At 32.4% G+C, this 22,153-nt stretch overlaps 2 protein-coding genes across 3 annotated transcripts in view; one reads left to right on the forward strand and one right to left on the reverse strand.

The window, feature by feature from the left end:
• KCNMB3 (potassium channel subfamily M regulatory beta subunit 3) overlaps window positions 1-373 on the forward strand; it is a 13,353-nt gene extending 12,980 nt beyond the window's left edge. For both annotated transcript variants that reach the window (XR_001137256.1, XM_012639414.1), the window contains exon 4: window positions 59-373. Coding sequence is in view for 1 of the 2 variants with exons in the window: in XM_012639414.1 (XP_012494868.1) it covers window positions 59-127 (69 nt within the window). In the remaining variant the exon portion in view is untranslated. The remainder of the gene's footprint in view (window positions 1-58) is intronic.
• A 4,916-nt stretch (window positions 374-5,289) lies between these two features.
• PIK3CA (phosphatidylinositol-4,5-bisphosphate 3-kinase, catalytic subunit alpha) overlaps window positions 5,290-22,153 on the reverse strand; it is a 36,443-nt gene continuing 19,579 nt past the window's right edge. The window contains 12 exon segments of the mRNA XM_012639323.1: window positions 5,290-6,055; window positions 7,152-7,303; window positions 7,417-7,534; window positions 8,164-8,334; window positions 11,915-11,993; window positions 12,830-12,951; window positions 13,478-13,584; window positions 16,128-16,299; window positions 17,256-17,359; window positions 17,588-17,752; window positions 18,078-18,159; window positions 19,049-19,173. Of these exon segments, the coding sequence (XP_012494777.1) occupies window positions 5,785-6,055; window positions 7,152-7,303; window positions 7,417-7,534; window positions 8,164-8,334; window positions 11,915-11,993; window positions 12,830-12,951; window positions 13,478-13,584; window positions 16,128-16,299; window positions 17,256-17,359; window positions 17,588-17,752; window positions 18,078-18,159; window positions 19,049-19,173 (1,668 nt within the window). The 3' untranslated portion in view covers window positions 5,290-5,784.

Genomic DNA, 22,153 nt, shown 5'->3' on the forward strand with positions numbered 1-22,153 from the left:
TACACTAAGGATTGTTTAGACACAAGTCAAAGTAATATATATATATTTTAATAAACAGCGTGATGTTACAGACTGCAAAGTTAAAGAAAAGCAGACATTGACAGTTTCTGATGAGCACAAACAGTAAGTGCAGTCACAGGCCAAACTTCTTGCTAGGAAAAGCAAGACTGGGAAGAGGTCTTAAATTTAGTGATACTGTATTATTCTATATTCTTAATATAATAACACATGCATCTTGCTGTGTCACATACTTTTTGGGCCATCATTAAAAGTACATTAAAAACATTTTTCTTCTAACTAATGCAGTATAACACAGGACTTCAATTCATTGAATGACAAAATATAGAGAAATAGAATTGCTACAATTATAGGGCCAAAAAAGGGTGGTTCGAACTCCTTGTTGAAGCTTCCAAAGTAAACATTTGATATGTTAGTAAGTAGTCTTCTGTTGGTAGTGTAACATTCCCCAAGATATTAAAGTGTTATGTTATGCTCCAAAAGGATATATTTTTGAGATTTTATTCAACCCAATTAAGTCTGAGGACTGAATCACACTGAAACCATTTAACTTCATTTGAAACTTGGGTTCCATAGCTGAAAACATTTGTAGAAATCAGATGAAGACCAAGTCCTCCAATCACTCTTAGGAACATAAATTGAATCTAATAAGGGGCTTTTTGTTATGGAATCAATAGATAATGACCACATTTAGAAATTCATACTAGAATTAAGTTTAGTCATTATATTTTAATATAAAACAATGAAGGTTTTCTGCTTCCTTGCTAATCTAGAAAAATTAACAAAAATAAGAATACCTAAAAATATACATGATTCTTAGCATAACCACAAAATAATTGTAGTGACAGATTATATAAGGTTGCAGATAGATTCATAGACTTAAATGGCTTGCAAAATGCATTTAAAAACCTTTTCTGTACTTACCTACATGAGGAATGGAGTATACTGTTGGTAGTGAAAACCATTTACCTAACTACACTATATGTACAGAGGACTAATTTTTACTTTTTTTTCTCCACTAAAACTCTTACATGTAGTTGTGTAAAAATTAAGCCAGAAATTTCCTTATGGTTCACACCTGTCACTAGCAGGGATAAAATATTAACATACCTAAACTCAAGCAAAAGGAATGCACACCACTAATAAAAAGGAAGTGTAAAACCTTAATCAAGTGTAATACTTGAATGAAATGTTTATTTAAAAATTAACATCCCAACTTGGGAGACTCCTAATAAATTCTAAACTCTTCTGAATTTTAGAACCTTGATATTTGTTTATTATCTTTTATAAAAGATGCCTCTTGACCAGGGCTAGCAAGCAGTGTGTATACAAATAGAAATGTGTGCAAGTATACACACACCAAATGCACTAATAATAAAGAAAAGAGAAAAAATGAATTTCGGATGCCAAATTCACGAGCTTAGTACCATGAACTTCCTCACATTAGAGCATTTTCCAAATGGCTGGAACAATGATTAAATTTTAGCCAATTTTTTTCTTAATGCCTTCTATACCATTAAAAACGAGGCATGCCAACTCTGACTTTATAAATCTAAAATACAGTGATCTGCAAAATTTCTGTAATATCAGAGCCAGAAGTATTGAACTATGACATTTACATTTTTCCCTATTAACCTTCTGAGGTAGACTCATCCAATTTTATCAGGACCATAGTTATCTTGAGCTAAACCCCATAATCTTTTCAGATAGTGAAAATAAAGTTTTAAAGAAGAAAACAAAAACAGCTTCCCAGGCCATGGCGCGTAAGAGATATTTACAATTTTTAATGTGATAATTAAAAATGGTTTTCTGTTTGTATTTTCAAAAACAGCCCAGCTGTATTATTCTGTCACCAAGAATGATTATCTGATGATGCTGTCAGTGCTGAATTTTACAGTTCAGCTTTCACAATCCTATCCTTGATGAAGAGTTAATTCTCTCGCAGTATACACAATATCCTCTCACAACTTTCAGCCTTCTCTTAGACATGCCCCATCTGAGCTGCATGGATATAAAGAATGTAATTCATTCAAACAACTCCTCCCTCTTCTGCCCCCTCCCTTCACATTCTGCTCAAAAACATCTGAAGTATGAAAGTTGTCTTTAAATAGTAGAAGCACCACAATCTATTAACACCACATGTTATCTTTAAACTGAAATATTTTAGTGATGTCTTGGACATCAAAACAATTTTTTAAGGTGGACTGAGTGTGTGGGTCCAGCCCAGGTCTGCAGTTTGTGCAGACATAGAAACAAGAGGAACTTAAAATATTCAGGAACAGTTAACAGGCTAGCTTTAAAATGCTGCTGGAAATTAAATTTCTTCAAAGAGTTGGCAAGCATGGGCTATTGATCAAAATATGAATTAAACAGATTTACAAAATCATTAAGAAACCAAAGTTTATGTGCTGTGAAATTTCCATGGGGCCTTTAAATAGGCTGCTCACAATTTTTTTTATAATGCCAAATCATTCAATTTTTGATGGAAAAAAGAATACAGATGGACTGTGTTTTACCTATGTGAAAATCACCAATCCATTTAAAATAAAATCCAAGAGGGTATATACAGTCTAATCAAGTCGTCATTTTCCTGATTAATAAGAACTACACTTTACACAAAATACTTTATCAGCAGCTGTTTTCATCAAAAAACCAATAGTTTCACAGTTGAAAAAGTTACACATTAAAATATTTTACAATTCATTATATATTCACCAGGTTCCCATTTCCCACTGGGCTTTTAATATAAAGCAGAATAGAAGGGAAAACCTCAAAGTTGATTCACCTTGACACTAAGTTTTACATAGGACACTAAGAACCACAAAAAACTTAGGTTCTATCATAAAATAGCAACCAAATTCCATTCTTCTTTTAAAAATCCAATTAGAAACATCTTTTTTAAAAAAACCAAATTCTACAATAAGATTAACAGATTTCAAATTAACAACAATCTAAAAATCTTCAAAATAAATGTTTTCATATAGCTGAGAATATGGTAAAAAGTTAAAGCATGATTTTCACAGTTATTTCTTGTCACCATGTGTTTAAAATTAGGTTTTACTTTCTTTAGACATTTTTCTTTTCTCCAAAATAATTACCGAAGGAAATATTTCTCAAGTGACCCAATGAAACTGTAGAGCCAATAGTTACAGCATATTCACTGACAATGATGGTTGGTTACAGGAACTGTCCAATCCATGGGAACTGATCTCTGATACTGAAATAACTAGAAGTGGCTATGGTCATTGCTGACTTGAAACAGATCCTAGTCATCTATGTAGCATTTAATTCAATTTTTGGTTATTTGACTTTCTGAGCATTACCTGTCCCTCATTTCTTTCTTAGATCACTTCATCTACATTCTTTATAGAAGTTGTCTACACTTCTACAAATAGAATTAATTTGGCTGTAATAATGCTTGAAAATAAATGTAAATGATGAAATAAGCTATGTGGACTGTGTGTTTTAATGGTGGAGAGGTCCTGGGAGAAGGGGAGACAACTATCTGGACTGATGTGAAAAAAAATGCAAAACTTACATAAATTTTGAGCAAGGAGGCTCAAGGCTTTTTGGCACTCGGGTAAAACACAGTTCTCTGTTAAATCTTCAGTTTCCGCCATCAAAGTTTTAGATTTGTACCATTTTGTTGAGTTTTCCTATAATCAGTCCCTGATGTAGAAAAGACTGGGATGTTAGTATATATCAACTGTATATATCTAAATGACACAAAATATTAATTGTGAAGTTTTAGTAAGTTATGAAATCTTCTATATCTGCAAAAAAATCTATCTGGTTTCCTGCTTAAAACAGAGTTTAAATTCTGCTTAACTATTCCAAGACAGTTTACAGAAATAAGTTCCCTTAATCTTCAAATTTATTTTTCTTGTTGGCAATATTATATACATGCTTTAGTGAAGTACCTAAATCTCCAATAATTATCCCCTTTAAGGGTTCTAAAATAGCCAGATATTAAGAGTATTTGTATTAGAGTCCCTTGTTCACTATTCAAGACTTCTACTATAGGTAACAGATTTCATAAATGAGTATTTTTAAAGTGATGCTTTACTAGAGCATACAATGTTCACTCTTTATAAAGTTGTTTTCCAATAATATGCCTAATCTAGAAAACTGTCAGTAAACTATTGCACTTTTTTTGGTGTGGCACCTGGACATTTGCTAAAGCTAATTTCCTAGGACATTAATCATTCATTTCAACTACTGAATAAAATATCAGATTCTAGAGTGATGACTAGCACTAGCCTCTACATCTGGGTTGATGTTTTTCAAAATGTTTAAGAATGTGTCCTATGCTTGAATGGTATTTAATAAAGTTGGAGAATGAGCCCTGACTACTTGGAAATGGGAGATGATGTTAAAATGGTTTAATGTCCTATTTTTATTTTTGAGATATGGATAAATAGCTTAAAAAGGTAAAAAGTTCATGGTTTCTATTCCCCCATATTATTAAGTATTATTCATGAGCATAACAGGAAGACAGTCTAAATTGTGTTAATTTTGGTAACTAATTTCATATGACTGAGCCATTCTCAACTATAGAAGAGGATGGAAGAAGGGGGATTCATATGAAAACCAAGAAATAAAAGGAAAGAGGACGAAGTTTAATCTGTTTTCTTTAAGTAGTTATACACTGGTTATTGGTATAAATGGGATAGTGCCTGAGCCTCATCTATAGACCAAGAGAAAAGCTGACCATGCTGCTACAAACAATAAAAAATTTGGGGTGCAAAACAATGCATGACTATGGGACAGATCATGTAAATAAAGAATATATATTAATGATAGTTTCTATAATATAAATAGCCTTTAATAAAAAAAATAATCTTTTTAATAACATTAATACTTCTATTTTCTGGAAAACATGCATGAAAAATGTATTCATTTCATTTGCAAAAGGAGAAAAAAAATCAACTTAAGGTGAATACTGTACACTTCTGGAATAAGAACTATTCCTGCTCATTCTTTTTCTATGATGATTTTTTTTTTTTACTTTGTGGGAGCCCAGAATTTCCCTGGGAAATAAGAATCAGATCCTTGTCAATACTGTCCAGAAAAAAACCCAATAATACCACCTTATAACAGGTCTCATTTGTGACTGCTTCCAAAACTGTGCAGATAAGACCCCAAATTGTCAAAACATTTGATTTATTAAAAAGAAAAAGTCTCTGGTGAAATCTCAAGAGTCCCTTCCACCCCAAGCATTTTTCTTCATTAAACAAGGAGTCAAAAAACCCACTTCAAACTATAAATTGAACAGCAATGGAAAAATAAAAAAATTTCATTCTTTTCCAATCTTTTGTAATTTAACGAAAACTCCAGTTTACTTAGGCCTAATGCAATAACAGCCTTTGTTGTGTCCACATTTCAAAACACAGAACATTTGTAAGACAGAAAAGAACCTTCTTTTTCCTTCTCCATCATGTCTGTATATTTTGGGGATTTTTGTTTTGTTTTTTAAAAAAAGATACAAACAATCTTCAAAGTTTACCTTTTTGGACTTAAGGCATAACATGAAATTGCGCATTATTCTAAAGCTTAATTTTGAAATGAACTAGTTTAAGTGCTATCAAACCCTGTTTGCGTTTACATTATTTAAATTATATAGTATTTTATTTCTGTTCTTGCTGTGAATTCTAATGCTGTTCATGGATTGTGCAATTCCTATGCAATCAGTCTTTGCCTGTTGACAGTTATTAACAGTGCAGTGTAGAATCCAGATAGTGAGCTTTCAGTTTCTCAGTTATCATTTCAGTTCAATGCATGCTGCTTAATTGTGTGGAAGATCCAATCCATTTTTGTTGTCCAGCCACCATGATGTGCATCATTCATTTGTTTCATAAAATATTCCAAAGCCTCTTGCTCAGTTTTATCTAAGGCTAGAGTCTTTCGGATGTATGCAATGTCATCAAAAGATTGTAGTTCTGGCATTCCAGAGCCAAGCATCATCGAGAAAAGATTTATGAAGAGATTGGCATGCTGCCGAATAGCTAGGTAAGCCTTGTAACACATCTCCTGAAACCTATAAGTAATAAGAACAGTTTGGTCAGTATGGAGCAAATGGTGTTAATACCTTCAGGTCTTTGCTCAAATGTCACATAATTAGAAAGGCTTTCTTAGACAAAGCTATAAAAAATAGCATTCCTTTCCCACTCCCCTTGTCAATACTTGTCTATTCCCTCTACCCTACCAGAATGTAAACTCCATGGGAATAAGGACTTTTTTTGCTGCTTTATCACCACCACCTAGGACAATGTCTAACACTTCAGGAGTTTAATAAGTATTTATTAAATGTAGAATTGGTTCATACTAAAGCCTTTAAAGCTTACGCTCGTGTCAGGACTAAGTTACAGATGAAGCAGAATTTTGTAAAAGGTTTCTACAAGTACTTTAAGGTCTAAGACAGAATAATGATATACCATAACATGGTACAGAAAATTATGAATAAACATGGTAATTACAGTTGACTTTCCTCAAATTATATGACTAAAAAATGTTGTTTTAAGCATTATACATTATTTGTCAATATAGAGAAGGTAGACTCCAACTATTTAAAAAGCAGTAAAAAAAAAACATTTAATGTGTTATGAAGTTTAAGGATTATTTTTTCCAAGGTCTTAATTAGCTCAATAAATTATTATTATTATTATTTTTTGAGACAGGTTCTTGCTCTGTTGTTCAGGCTGGAGTGCAGTGGTGTCATCATAGCTCACTGCAACCTCAAACCCTGGGCCCAAGCCATCCTCCTGCCTCAGCCTCCCAAGTAGCTAGGACTACACTTCACCATATCTGATAATTTTTCTTGTTATTTTAGAGAAGGTGTCTTGCTCTGTTGTTCAGGCTGGTTTTGAACTCCAGGTCTTAAGCAATCCTCCTACCCTTGGTCTCCCAAAGTGCTAGGATTACAGGCAATAAATTAAATTAAATTGATTTCCCTTTTCATTTTTCTTCACAGCACCACATAAATAAATAAATAAATTATAACAAAAACATTCAAATAGTTTTTGCTGAAGTGGTAATATAACATCTATTATTTTAAAATTACTTGAAAAACATCAATTATTTCTAATAGAGAAGCAAGAATTCTTTATTTTGTGCTTTTGATTTCTTGAGCTTACCTCTCAAATTCTCTTGTCTTTGTGCATTCTTGGGCTCCTTTACTAATCACTATTAAGAAATCTTGTGTCAAAACAAAGGGCACCCGTTCTCGTTTATAGCCAAATTTTTTCTTCTTGTGATCCAAAAAGTGTCCAAAATCTATATGAAACAGCTTTCAAAAATAAGACATTATGTTATAGTTTGACACATGAAGACATACAATATCTTAAATTAATAAATTTAGTTTAAGAACATCAAAACATTTTAAAGAGAGAAAGCCATTACTTGTCCATCATCTTTCACCATGATGTTACTATTGTGACGATCTCCAATCCCCAAAATGAAGGTAGCTACACAATATCCAGCACATGAACGTGTGAACAGGTCAATGGCTGCATCATATCTACAAAGAAGAAACAAATACCTTAAGAGTAGTGTGGAAACAGAGAGTGATCCAGGCCAAATTGGGAAAAGATGGTCTAAGTGTCTATTTAAACAATAACAATCACTGACATTATGGAAGGAAGTAATAATGTTCAAAGATCTAAGGAATTTTGAGATTCTGAAGTTTTCAAGGGTTTCTAGGGAAATTTCTAGCTGCTCTCTGACCAAAGCATAATTCTTCTCATGAAAAAATACCATGTGAAAAGTGAAAAAATACTTATGTCATTAAAATTAACTTTTTCTAATCATCATTTTAACAATGAATTAGAAATAAAATTTTGATTACATGTCATGAGTTCTAAGGATAAAAATAAAGTTTTGAATGTGCAATGTTAATTTTTTTAAAAAAGAACATGCAATAGTAACACATTTTACATACATAAGCTGAATGTACAGGATTTTACCAAATTATTAGCAATTCTGGTCATTTAAGCACAATAATCTCAAATATTTCAAAGGTTGAACATCCCTTTTTCCCAAAGTAAGTACAATTGTTTTCTCTGGTCTATCTCAGAGGAACACACAACCACTAAAAGACTCATCTAATAAAAACTTAAATTAACATAGGAAGAAAAGAATAAGACTCACATTTCTCCTTTATTCTTGTCTTTTAGCCACTGATGTAGTGTGTGGCTGTTGAACTGCAATGCGCCTTTGAGGCCGCCTTTGCACTGAATCTGCATAATAGTGTGAGAATTTCTCACCACCTCAATAAGTCCCACACAGTCACCGATTGACAGACAGCCGTAAGGTAACATTCTGAGAAAGGAGCAACACATTTACAATGAAAGTTGGAATTTTAAAATAGCAAGTATTTTAATAGGCTAAAACATGAATGTTTTATTTACAAATCTGCCATGCATGACCTTCACTGCCTTAATCCAATTTAATTTTCTTTTTTATAGTGTGACATGTTCTTTAAAAAAAATCCTCAAAATTATCTGCCATCATTTATTACAACCTTCAACTGAGAAAGTACTTTATTGTATATCCAAAAAGCACTATTAAGAAAATTATGTGGTAATTAAAATTTTATAAACATTTATTACTTTAAAATCTGGGTGAATTTAAGATGTTTAATTGACATCTAAATAAAACTGCAGGGTAGCAGTTCTCAAATTTTTGGTCTCAGAACTCTTTTATACTTGTAAAAATTACTGAGGACCCCAAAGAGCTTTTATTTATGTGGATTACATCTATTGATATTAGACATTAAAACAGAAAAAACAAAAATTTAAAATATTTATTAATTAATTTAAAAACAACAAACCATGATATGTTAATAGAAATAACATCATTTTCTTGAGACAGGGTCTCATTCTGTTGCCCGGGCTAGGGTGCAGTAGTGTCATCATAGTTCACTGCAACCTCAAACTCCTAGGCTCAAGCCATCTTCCTGCTTCAGCCTCCTGAGTGCCTGGGACTACAAGTATGCGTCACGATGCCCAGCTAATTTTTCTATTTTTTTGTAGAGACAGAGTCTTGCTATGTAGTTCAGGCTGGTTTTGAACTCCTGGCCTTAAGCAATCCTCCTGCCTCAGCCTCCCAAAGTGCTGGGATTATAGGCATGAACCACCGCGCCTGGCCTAAATAACATCTTTTATGAAACATAAAACCCCTATATTAAAAAAAAACAAAAAACAAATTAGTGAGAAGAGTGATACTCTTTCACTTTAAACATTTTTTAAATGTCTGGCTTTATAGCTCCCAGCTAGGTTCTCATATGCTTCTCTATCCATTCCAATGCAATGTTTTAATTGAAGTATATGAAGAAATACCTATCTGGCCTCATACAGATAGGTAGAAAAACTAGTATTGTAATAGTCTTTTCATATAATTGCAGATATTTTTCTTTGACACTGTTTCAAAATTTGACAATAGTTTCTCAAGTTGCAATATGGAATATGAAACCGTATCAATAATGTTTGCATACTCTGTTACATTAAAATCAATTTGTCTATCTTGCCTTTGAACGGATCTTTTCCCCATATATGACTTTATATTATCCTGCATTGGTCATTTGTTCATCTTCCAAATGTTGATATTTTTCATTATACCGTACTAAAAAATCACAACTGTTAACATTACCAACAATTTCATCAGAGAAGTCTTAAGTCTGGGGATGTTGTTATGTTCAGTGGCAGATACAAGTTTTTTCAAAATTCTAATTTTTGCTTGACAGGTCAAATTGTCTCATTGGCAATAAATACCGTCACAGTTGTTTTCTTTGAAGAGACAGGCACATATTGTTCATTTTCAAGAAAATGGCTGCCAAATATCCATGTCTGAATAACCATAGCTTGCCTATTAGTTATTTTTTAAGCAAAAAATGGTGTTCCATGAAAAAAGCAGCTAGTTCAGCTCACAACTCAAATAATCCCACAAATGCTTCTGTTGATACAACCACCATGAGTGGGGATCTTGCACAAATGTTTTTAGAGTACTTCCCGTTTCATCACACAGAATATTAAATGGGACATGTAGTAAATAAAGGGTGGAGATGTGACAATTTAAAGAGACAATGAAAAAAAGCACCTACCATCCAAACTGGCACACAAGTACTTACAGTATGGTTTTCCTTGCTCTGTGTTCTCATAAGCTACTGCTCATTCTTTCTACCTTGCCTTTATTTCTTAAGTTCCTAAAACAGTCCACACTTATTTTCATTTTCCTACTTGATTACTTGCAGCCTAGCTTCTGTGCCTACCACTCTAGTGAGTAAACTGTTTGTAAAGCTAACCATGAGTCATCAAATGCAAGGGCTTCTCCATAGATCTTATTCTCTTAAACCCCTTGAAGAATTTGGCACTACAAATTGTTTGTGAATCCCTCCCCTCTTTTGGGTTCTGTGAATCACTTACTCTGATACTTCTGCTCCTTTGACCATTTCTCTTACAGAATCTTTTCTTCTACCTGCCCTGGTAAATACAGAAATTTCTTAAGGTTGTACTCCTGCTCATTCTATCTTATTTTGTTTTCATTTTATTACTGTTGAGAATGCTCATAGGTTAAAGAGTCAAATTGTCTTCTAAGTCGTACTATATAAAAAACAGAGTTAGACTACTGTCTGAATTACAGTTTTGCCAAGTATAAATAAAAATGCTATGATTTTACTTAAATTAAGTACTTTCTATTTAAAATTAAACTTCAAATAAAAATTTTTAGCTAAATTTACTTAAGTTAAAAAATATTCAGAAAATATTATAAGACTAAAAAACTCTTAATATTTCTAATGATCTTGCTTTTAACTTTAGATGCTTTTTTGTACAGTCACTAATTTACAATTAAATATTGTAATTACCAGGGTTATATAGTTAAATGCCTTTCTCTTTATAGTTCTACAATCTTTCTTACACTCTATTCTGCTGGAGGAGGTGGGAGTAGTGGCATGTGGATCTCTTACAACACAGGAAATTATACCAAAAAAAAGGAAACTTAACTCATAAAAGATTAATTGTCTTTGGAAAGCAGCAGAGTAAGCCATGCATTAGGAGTTAAGAATTTGAAGTTGATGGCTTAATTTTGTGTTTAGCAGGTTACTTGAAATGTCCGTTTTCTTCTTTGCAATAAAGGGCTACTACTCTTTGTCACTGATACAATTTTTATATACTAGCTACTCTTAATCTATAAAAGGCATACAAATAAGCCCCTATTACTCGCTATTTCTACCTAATCTATGCAGTTGTTGCAGCTAGACTTGACTCTTATACCCACTTATAGACAAAAGTACTTTCAGAGAGGGTAGCTTTTGCCTAAATAACTATGGATTTGCATAGAGACGAGTCAGAGAAAGAAAAACTATTGGAAGCAGCAATGACTAGAAGATGAAGTATGACAGAATCTTGGAGATAATACTGATAATTGTGGAAAGTTCGGCAGGAACCAAAAGACTGATAAAAACTTTAAAACTGTTGGTTTCATGAATTTTGCTCTAAAACTGATTCAAGATTAGAGGATTTATAAAACTTTAGAAAATGTATACTATGAAACTTTCTTTCAAACTCAACTTCTGAATGAAAACAGAGGCCTTTTGTGTCTCCTATGTCCTGTTCCTACTGGTGACACTCCAAACGCAGTTGTAGAGTCTTTACTAGCTTATTAGAGATAATTCTTCTTACTTAGCTAAATCTCATTAACTATTCTAGCTAAGTAAGAGGACAAATTAAAGTACCATAGCATAATGAACTATTGTTAATTACTACTGCGTACATTTCTTTACAGATATATGCCTCTATATGCTTCTATAATTAATATTTATAAATAGTTTACTCTTTCAGGATAACTTTCTGAGGTTATAACTTTGTAAGTATGGCAATAAGGTTGCCTTATTGTTACCTACCGAAGATCAAGACCTTGATTTTGCCAGATATTTTCCATAATGCGAATAATTTGAAGTGTTAGCATATCTTGCCGTAAATCTGAAATTCAAATAATATGTATCACCACTTAATACCACAGATGCAAATTTGAGGATCATGCCATGAAATTGTTTTCAAATGGAAAACAAATAGCTATATTTATTCTTCAAAAGAATCTATCAGAAAGCAATATTCTTATTCTTTAATTCACTTCTAAAGTCTCTGCATAAGCATGTCTGTGTAACAGTATAAGTGAGCAAGCATTTCACAAAAATTTTAAATTAAAATCGTTCAAGTATTTATTTTTCTGAATCCTTAAATTTGAACATATGTTTATATTAAAATACTGAGATCAACAGAATTCATTGCTGAAATGTCATTTCCTGTTGGAAACCCATCCATGATCCTTCCCCTCTCCCCCCATAACCTGTTCTCCAAATAAATTAGGACCTTCTTTTACATGGTTCCTTACCAGAATGCATTTTTCCTTTGTACCATGGTTGTAATTTTATTTTTATAATTATTCATTTAATGTCCCTGTTTTCCTTGTTACACTGTGAGCTCCACAAGGGCAGAGATTTCTGTTTTATTTATTGCTACAATCCCAGGGCCTAGCACACAGAATGTTTATGGAATGAATGGATGCTCACACAGCTAAGTAAATGATACTTAGAGACTGATTTCAGGACTTCTGATTCTAAATCTAGTACTTCTTTTCTTTTCAATGATTAAATACGTATATTGCAAAGGCTAAGGCATTTGCTTAATATTATATACTTTATCACGTGTATGTATTCCTTAAATGGCTTTCAATAGTCTTCATGGTTCATAAATATCCTGTGTATAAAAAGATAGCTAAATTCATGCATCATAAGCTCATTAATGCTCTTCCTTACCATCCCCATTTTTAAAGATGATCTCATTGTTCTGAAACAGTAACTCTGACATGATGTCTGGGTTCTCCCAATTCAACCACAGTGGCCTTTTTGCAGAGGACATAATTCGACACTCTTCAAGCCTTTAAAATAGTTAAAAACTTTACTAAGTACCTTAGCTTTGTCATTCTTTTTATCCTCAAATTTATTTTAAAATACATATACAGTGTAGCTTTTTGAAGTATTATAAAGATTTAAAACTTTCTCCTCAATTTTTATTTAGGAATTCATGTCTAAGGAATATAAAGAAAAAAATTAAGCTTTAATTTTTTTAATAATTGCATATGAATTTTCAATAGAGATACATCATTAGGTTTATAGATATTACATTCCATTATCCTATGATACCAGAAATTCTGGCCATAGAAGGTTTTAAACTCTATTATTTAGTAGTAAAAACTCATTCTGAATAAATGCAGTTCTGAACTTAAGACAATTTTACTATTCCTATTTTGAGGGTAAGAGAATGAGAGAGTGAAGCCTATATAATTGGACATTCTAATTATAACAGACATTTTGACTTTTCTCCAGATTTTATCCAGAATATTCTGAAGTATTATAAAAGGCACTATTTAAATATACCAGTAAAACTCCCAAGAAAGTACTTACCTGAGATTTCCTAGTTGATGAGCAGGGTTTAGAGGAGATAGAAAGCCCTGTAGAGCATCCATGAAATCTGGTCGCCTCATTTGCTCAACTAAAAACTTCATCTGTACCTGGTAAAATGCATAATAATGGTAAGAAACTGATTTCATAAAAACTAACTACTAATCTCTGTTACACACTGGAACCTCAGTATTGCCTGTGTAGTCTTTGAATCCAGATCCTTGACTGGCTGCAATCTAATTAGAAGGGTTTCTACAACACAGAGCAGCGTAACTCAGGGAGAGAGGCAAGAGCTGGCAGCACTGTAAGCCTTCCTGTAGGAAGAACTCTGCTTGCTGACATCTGGCTCTATAGCAGGGTTGGTCAAGTATGGCCTGCAGGTTAGCTGCCAGTTTTTGTAAATCAAGTTGTATTAGAATATAGCTATGCCTATCCATTACATAGTGGCTGCTTTCACACTAGAAGAGTGGAATTGAGTAGTTAAGACAGAGACCACATGGCCTGCAAAGTCTAAAACGTTTTCTATATGGCCCTTAAAGAAAAAATTTGCTGATCCATGTTCTAGAGGAAAAACTAAGGAGCCTATGCTATCTTAGCTTAATAACCTTACTTTAAGGCTTTTCAGAAAATACCACCTTCACACTTCGTGTTGGGTAAAAAGATCTAGTGAGGCTACAAGAAACTGTTGGGAAAAGGACTTGTAAAAACATTTGTTATGTGGAGTTTCACATAATACTTAGGTTCCAGCACATAGCTACAAAGAAATATCCCTTTTTAATCAACTCAAACCAGAACCCAGACTGCTGAGCTATCATGCAGTATCTATTTTATTTTAGGAATCCCCCATCTACTGAAAATATAAAATTTGAGTAGGGGGAAGAAAGAGGTTAGGAGCTAGGAATTCATAATAAATTAATTTTCATGCTGAAATTTTAATAATAAAATTTTTTTTCTTCTTGTTATATATAAATTAATACCTAGAAAATCTAGTCATTTTTGAGTAGGTACCTCTTTTTCATCAGTGACTAGGTAGCTCTTCTTCATGTAAAGGCATTTCTTTTTATATCACTGACATGCCTAATGTTAGCACAGTGCTTCATATACTCTATCATAACTCATTGTTATGATAAAACACAAAACCACTGAAAGTAACTGCTTTTATTTCAATGACTGCAATTTTAGTTCCCTATCAAAATCTCATTTAATGATCTGAGTAATGAATTTCATGTTCTTAATTAATACATTGTATCATAGCCAATTTGTGATATGAAAACTCCAGCTTAGAAGAAATGCCTATACAGATGGTCCCCGACTTACTTTTGATTTATGATTTTTCAACTTTACCATGATGTGAAAGTGATACGCATTCAGTAGAAACCATACTTTGAATTTTGATCTTGTCCCGGGCTAGCACTATGTGATACAATATTCTCTTGTGATGCTGGGCTGCTGCTCCCAGGCAGCCACGCAAATCACAAGGTATGTAACTGATACTCTACAGTGTACTGTGCTGCCAGCATTCTTTTGGATATTGTGTTTTTGCATCCCATCATGTCTACAGATGGCCATTTTTGACTTAAGATATTTTCCATTTATGATGTGTTTATGATGTGAACGTAACTCTAACCCTATCGTAAGTAGAGGAGCATTTACATTCACAAATGTACCTAATGTCTAGTTTCTTTTTTCTTAGCTCAGTTACAATATAATAAATTTTGTTCTTTCAAGGCAGTTTAGTCCTCTCTTGTCCATAAATTCCAACATTAGAAAGAGTACAATTATTTCTAATATCCTGCATTTGAACTTGTATACCACAACTCCAAAAAAAAAAACAACTCAGTCACACACTATATGACATTTAGATCAATACGGTAACTTTTCTTTTAAAGTTTTCTTTCTCCTTCAAGTAATATTAATGAAGATATTGGGAAAATTCATTCAGTATTGCTAATTTACATTCTCTGTCCTTTGAGAACTCACTAATAAACTGGGACTTTTTTGTCCCATTTCACTAGAGATGAGGAACAATGTCACTTTTTACTGTAGGATGTGGTGAATTTAGTATGTGGTGAATTTAGATGTGATAGACTGAATAAAGGATAAGGAGTAGGAAAAGGTCATGGAAAAGCTTTACACTGTATTTCATCTTCCTTAGTTACACCAATCTAGATTGCAGAAGACTAAAGTGTGTGATATATTTACTGCCTGACTTGGAGTCCATTTTAAACTTAGGAATATAAAAACTAATTTCTTCCTGCTCATTTTTAGGGTCCTTGCTAAGAGAAAATAAATGATAGAATAAAGAAAGAATCATTTTAAATACTTAAAGCTATTTAAAAGAGAAAGGAAGAGAAAGTATAGTGGGAACTAACATTTATTGGGCACTTTCCATGTTCTAGGAACTGTGATAGGTGCTTTGCATATCTCATGTAATTTAGTTCTCACAATCCTCTGAAGAAAGTATTCCCATTTTGCAGATGATAAAATGAGTTTTAAGAGCCTAAATAATGTTTGTAACATTACACAACTGAAAGGCAGTGGAACTTGGATCTAAATCCTAATCTGCCAAAGACCATGATATACACTGGGCTTCTACACAATCCTGTACCACCGCAAGACGAGAGTCTCAAACACAAACTAAAGAGTCACATACCTTTTGTGTTTCATCCTTCTTCTCCTGTTTGAGAATGTCAGTTAAGTTAATGAGCTTTTCCATTGCCTCAACTTGCCTATTCAGGTGCTTCAAATACATCCCACATGCACGACAATAGGACTCCAAGAGCAGACCAAACCTCTGACTAACTGTTTTATTGTGCATCTCAGATCTAAAAGAATAGTGCAAGATTAATGTATATATATGGTCTTAAATGAGTATACGTATAATCTTTGTTAAGAAAATTAAAAAACTCACTTTCTAAACCCAATAAGTATGGCAATCATACTAACAATAAAATGATTCCAACCTATTATTTAGAAGCAAAACAATCAAGAATTTCAGGTAGTTCCTCAACATGTAAATTTAAAAAGCAAGTTTTTAGTTTTATTTCAACTACTTTTCATCCACTAATCTCAGGACAAGATATAAAAACATGAAAAAAGGAAACTGGGTACAAAAATAAGAAAGTGAATAGGGAGGGAGCAAAGATCTCAGTGAGTACTATTTGACTCTTCTGGCACATACGCCTACACTTTTCTATACTGTCTCCAAATTTAAGTTATTTTCAACCTAGCTTCTAGCTTCCATTTTTTATTTTAACATTTAAAAAATCGTATTAGACACAAATCTTTCTAAATTTATAAAAATGTATATGGTTTATGACCTCTAACTTTGAGTACTAGATGCATTACCTTCTGCAAAATATTTTTTATCTTAATTAGCTTGTTTTTTAGTAAGAAACATGGGATTTTGACATTATTGTTCTGAATGTCAAGGTAAGATTTTTTTCCCCATATTTTGGGATGTTTTAATCCACACATACGATGAGACCTACAGTAATATTAATCTGGACCTAGAAAATTTTGCTTTACTGAAAGTAGAATCAAAATCTTTAAAATATTTCAGCTCTCATTCATATATAAAATTCAGTTTTGAATTTTACTGCTTATTTAATTTCAAAGAGAAAAAGTTGAGGAGAAGCTCATCATTGGTACAAAATACTTTCAGTATGAAAAACTCTTTCAGCTAAACAAAAACAAAAGAACTTAAAGTAATACATATTTATACAACTATTAAAAAAAGCAAACAATATATAAAGAATTTAATGGGGAAATAATGACTTACTTTAAATGCCAAAAGAAAAAGTGCCCAATCCTTTGATTAGTCAATGCTTTCTTGAGTAAAAATCTCACAAGCAGGTTATCCAAATACTGTTCATATTTTAGGACCTAAGTGATTAAAAAGACAAACAAAAAATCAAATAAATCAGGGTCAGTTTCTGTATGGCTAGATTTAAAGAAAATTTTTCAGAAAGAAAGTAGATACTACTGGTAATAAAAACTGATTTTTTAAAAAAAGCATAAAACTAGTTAATGTAGTAGGTTTTGGAAGCTGCATAGATTTAGAATAAATCATTATTTTGATTAAAGATTATTTACTAGTTTACATCATTTTACCTGTACTAGCTGAATTAAGTACTGAGAAAGTTTGTCATCTGTTAAATACTTTTCCAAGCATCGAACAGCAAAACCTCGAACCATAGGATCTGGATAATTACAGTCTAGAAGCTCCATAGCCTGTTCAGGTTTGATTGGAGGCCAGTCTTTCACCAAGCAGTACATCTGTGTATGAGAAAGATAATAAATTATATTTAAAAAGCAAAGAAAGTTGTAAGGAACTCTCTAAAACATTGTCTTAATGTCTGATTTTAAAATTAGTTTAGATAAAAGACACCCTTAAAACCTGTTTAAAATTTTCGGTTCTAATTTGTTTATCAGTGGACATGATGTGAATGGTATTTTTCTCCACTATAGTACCATTATTAATGAATTTAAAACACAGGCTATTTCATCTCTTATATTTATGTAGACTTTCTGAGAGAACACAATATGAGTGACATACCAAGTTTGTGCAACAGTTATTCAGTAATCCCAAACACACATTTACCTGGGCTACTTCATCTCTAGAATTCCATTTAACAGACAATAGCAATTTAGGTAGAATTTCAGGGATAGTTACACAATAGTGTCTGCATGGGAAAGATAAAACAAAATAAAAAACATTTTGTGTGTTATTCAAAAGGTTTAGATGTCTAATTTTTCAATTATGCAATTTTTAAGAAGTTCCAAACTACTTACATTACTAGCCTTCTGTAAAATCAAAAGAAATCAGTGTTTAACACTATAGTTGTATGTATATGTACATATTTATTTAGATACAGTTATAATGACAAATAAGACAAAAGGAAAATCCAAATGGAGGACAAGCACTTAAGTTTAATTGATAATTAAGGAAAATTATGAATAGATGTTATAGCTCATATTTTTCACCTACTCCTTATATAGCTCATATTTTTCACCCATTTATGCAACATGAACCATACAGTCACCACATCTACTGTGGTCATTGGACAAAATTTATGTTTTAATGAACTTTTTATAGAAATACACTACAATTATACTTATTTAAATATACCAGTGTCACTTATGAAGAGCAGGATAATTTCTTCATAAGTGAAAATAAGGCATAACACTATTGTTTCAAAGAAGTGTAAGAAAAAGAAAAATGGAAAGGCACTCCTGAAAAATTATAATATTTAGACCAACCTAATCACTATCAGGTGTTAAAAATCTTGAATTTTATTTTAAAAAATCCTAAAGGAAAGTCGTATCGGGAATTTAGAATTTAAAAAAAAGCCTTCAATGAGCAAAATAATTACCAATGTAGCATAATTTTCTAGAAATATAGATCTATATCCACAGTTTTCAAAAAGGCAATGTTTATAATTTAAAAATCATGTAAACTGTGCCTTATTTACTCCAATAGGTATGGTAAAAATATAGCAAGATCAGCCAAAGTCAGTTCTTTTTTTTTGTAATAAAAAAATAAAACCAGAAAATCTCCATCTGAACACTTACCTGTGGCTCCACAGAAAATCTTTCTCTTGTTCAGTAATTTCAGATAGAGGATCTCGTGTACAAATTGCTCGGAGCTGTTCTTTGTCATTTTCTCTTAATTCATTGTCTCTAGCTAGTCTGTTACTCTGCAAAATAAAGTAATATCTTACATGGTTTTCTTTGCTATATTTCTCTGCCCCCAGATTCATGAGTGATCTACCAAAAAAAAGTTAATTTTCAATACACTTCACATTGCTTAACTGTTGTAAAATAATGCATTCTCACTGCAAGATTTTATTTTCGGGGATAAGGAAGAACCAATTTTAGACAGAGTACATGTGGAACAAATCCAATAATTTACTTTGTTAATATTACCACCAACCCACAGTTAGAATAGTAGCTGCCTAAGTTCGTCAGGGAGAAGACCAGATTTGGGTACTACAGGATGCTAGTGAACAATTTAATTCTCTTCCTGATGAGACCCCTTCCTAGTATCCTATTAACTAATTTATTAATGTTTCTGATATAAGAGAATAGACACAGTAAAATAATAAAAGCCAGGCATGGTGGCACATGCCTGTAGTCCCAGCTACTCAGGAGGCTGAGGCAGGAGGATTGCCTGAGCCCCGGAGTTTGAAGCCAGGCTGGGCAACATAGTGAGACTCCGCCCCCATCAAAAATAAAAATAAAAATAATAAAAATTTTAAAAAAGTAAACACTTTCATGATTTTTGTGGTAACACATCCTTATAATAATTGCTGTAAGGCTTTCGAAATTAAAAACTAAAAATAAGGGAAAAAAGAAACATCCACATTACGACCCTGTATACTGAATATTAGGAAACTAAAAAGAAAACATAACTTTTTTGTATAATTCCAAGTAATATATTTATTCCCTTTTAATATAGATATATTAACTGTGCAATGAATAATATGAATGCATATTACCATATTATGTAAAACAAATATAAACCTTTAGAATGAGGTACGCATATTCCTAACAGCGAAAAATGAAAGCAGAAATCCATGCTACTTGGTCTTTATACATTTACACATTGTTAATTTATTCAACAGCATGAAGAAATATTACTGGCATATCAACAAGTATTTATTAAATATGTACTGTGTGCTTTGTCTGGTTCTTGCTGTTGGGGTCACAAAACAGCAAAAGACCCTGCACTAACAGAGCCTCCACTTTAGTGGGAAATCAAATAAACAAATAAGAAAAATACTGGATAGTTGCTATAAGTACACTGGGTGATAGAGAGTGACTGAGAGGCTACTACAGATTGAATATTTGGAAATGGCCTCTCAGAACACAATATTTAATTTGTGATTCAAATGGCAAGAAGGAACCATCCACGATAAGATCAAGGAGACTATTGTAGATGGAGACAACAATACAGAGCCCCAAGGAAAAAATAAGTTTGGTGGGCATGAAGAATGGGAAGAAAGCCAGTAAGTCTAATGCCCAGTAGAAGAGGGAGAGGAGAAATAGCATGTCAAGTTCAGAGCATGTAAAATTTATAGGTCAGTGTAAAAAGTTTGTATTTTATCGTTACTGACAACTATTTAAAGGTTGAAAACCATAATTTGATTTATGTTTCATAAAGATTATTGTGGCTGTTCTGTGGAGGGAAGGAGACCAGTTAGGAGGCTATTGCAATAGCCCAGGGAAGAGATAATAAATACTGAGTACTCAATTTACAAGAAAAAGTAGTCATTACTGTTTATCATCTGGGTCCAATGGACTCTTACATTATTTACTTATTTTTGTTTATATTTTTAATATAAAATAACTTATAGAAGAATAATGTGATGGTGGAAAACAATTTTTTAGACATTTTAGTAAGAATTTAAATATAGTAAAACCAAATTTTTACCTATATTTTCCTGGTTTTGAAGATAAATGTCTTTGTCAAACTGCACACTACATCATCAAAATGCAGTACTTTTGAAAATTCTGATGGCTCATAACTTTGTTGAAGAGAGGATGGCCATCTTCTTTGCTTTGTAATTGTAAGACATTTCCATTTTTATAAATGGATTTATAAATGGTATTTACTTATAAATATCAATCAGAATGATAAATCCAAGGTATTTCTTTTATTTCTACATCACCTTTTTCCTTCTAGTCACCTTTGTATACACACTTGCCTCCAGCATTTGACCATTAAGAAAGGGTATCAAGTAAATTTTGGTGTATGTCATAAAAGATTAAAAGAATACTGCAAAAATATGAGGCTGTTCAGGTTCTTGTCACAAAATATTGTGTGAAGTCATTCCTGTTCAATGACTAACTGAGAGTGATTACCAAATTTCCTTTTTGTCCTTGGAAATACTACCAATTTTTTTTTTTTTTTGGTCCTTAGAAATATATTGTCCATTAACCATTATCTTGTGTTTGAGAAAACTAATCTAGGATATTATTAATATAAAATAGCTCATATTTCATATATATAATAAATTTCACCATCATCATTAGAGTCTGGAGCAGTGGTTCTCAACTGGGGTTATTCTGCCTCTAGTTCCCAGGGACCTTTGTTTGGTAATGTCTGGAGACATCTTTGATTGTCACAACTTGGTATGACCGGCATCTAGTAGGGTAGAAGCCAGGAATGCTGCTAAACATCCTGTAAAGCACAGGATAGCTCCTACAACAAAGAATTATTTGGCCCAAAATGTCAACAGTGCTGAGGCTGAGAAAGTTTATTTTCTAGAGTGCTACTGTCTGTCTCTTTGCATTCATATGTCTAATGATTATGAAATATTTTCCTCTGTCAATTTTGTTCTCTTTGTCCTTACCGGTGGAAAGTAAAAAATTCTGAATTCTCAACAGTGTCCAATGAAAGCCTAAGAAAACCCAAACAAACAAAAAACCCTACAAAGATGATCTTAGCAGACTTCTTTTATATCTCTAGAAAGATGATGTAAGACATTGGGCAATGCAGTAAGAAAACTGAAGGATAATGTGATAATGATGATTTATTTCACTATTGTATCATCCTTCTAGGCTATTCCGTCCTTCATATTATTTTAGGTTTTTTTTTAGCATAGTTGAAAATAATTAATGAATCCTGACAAAATAATTCCTAGGATGATGAAATACTAAAATATTTACAATACA

The sequence above is a fragment of the Propithecus coquereli genome, unplaced genomic scaffold (assembly GCF_000956105.1).
Source record: "Propithecus coquereli isolate 6110/MARCELLA unplaced genomic scaffold, Pcoq_1.0 Scaffold14, whole genome shotgun sequence".
In the NCBI taxonomy this organism is placed as follows: domain Eukaryota; kingdom Metazoa; phylum Chordata; class Mammalia; order Primates; family Indriidae; genus Propithecus; species Propithecus coquereli.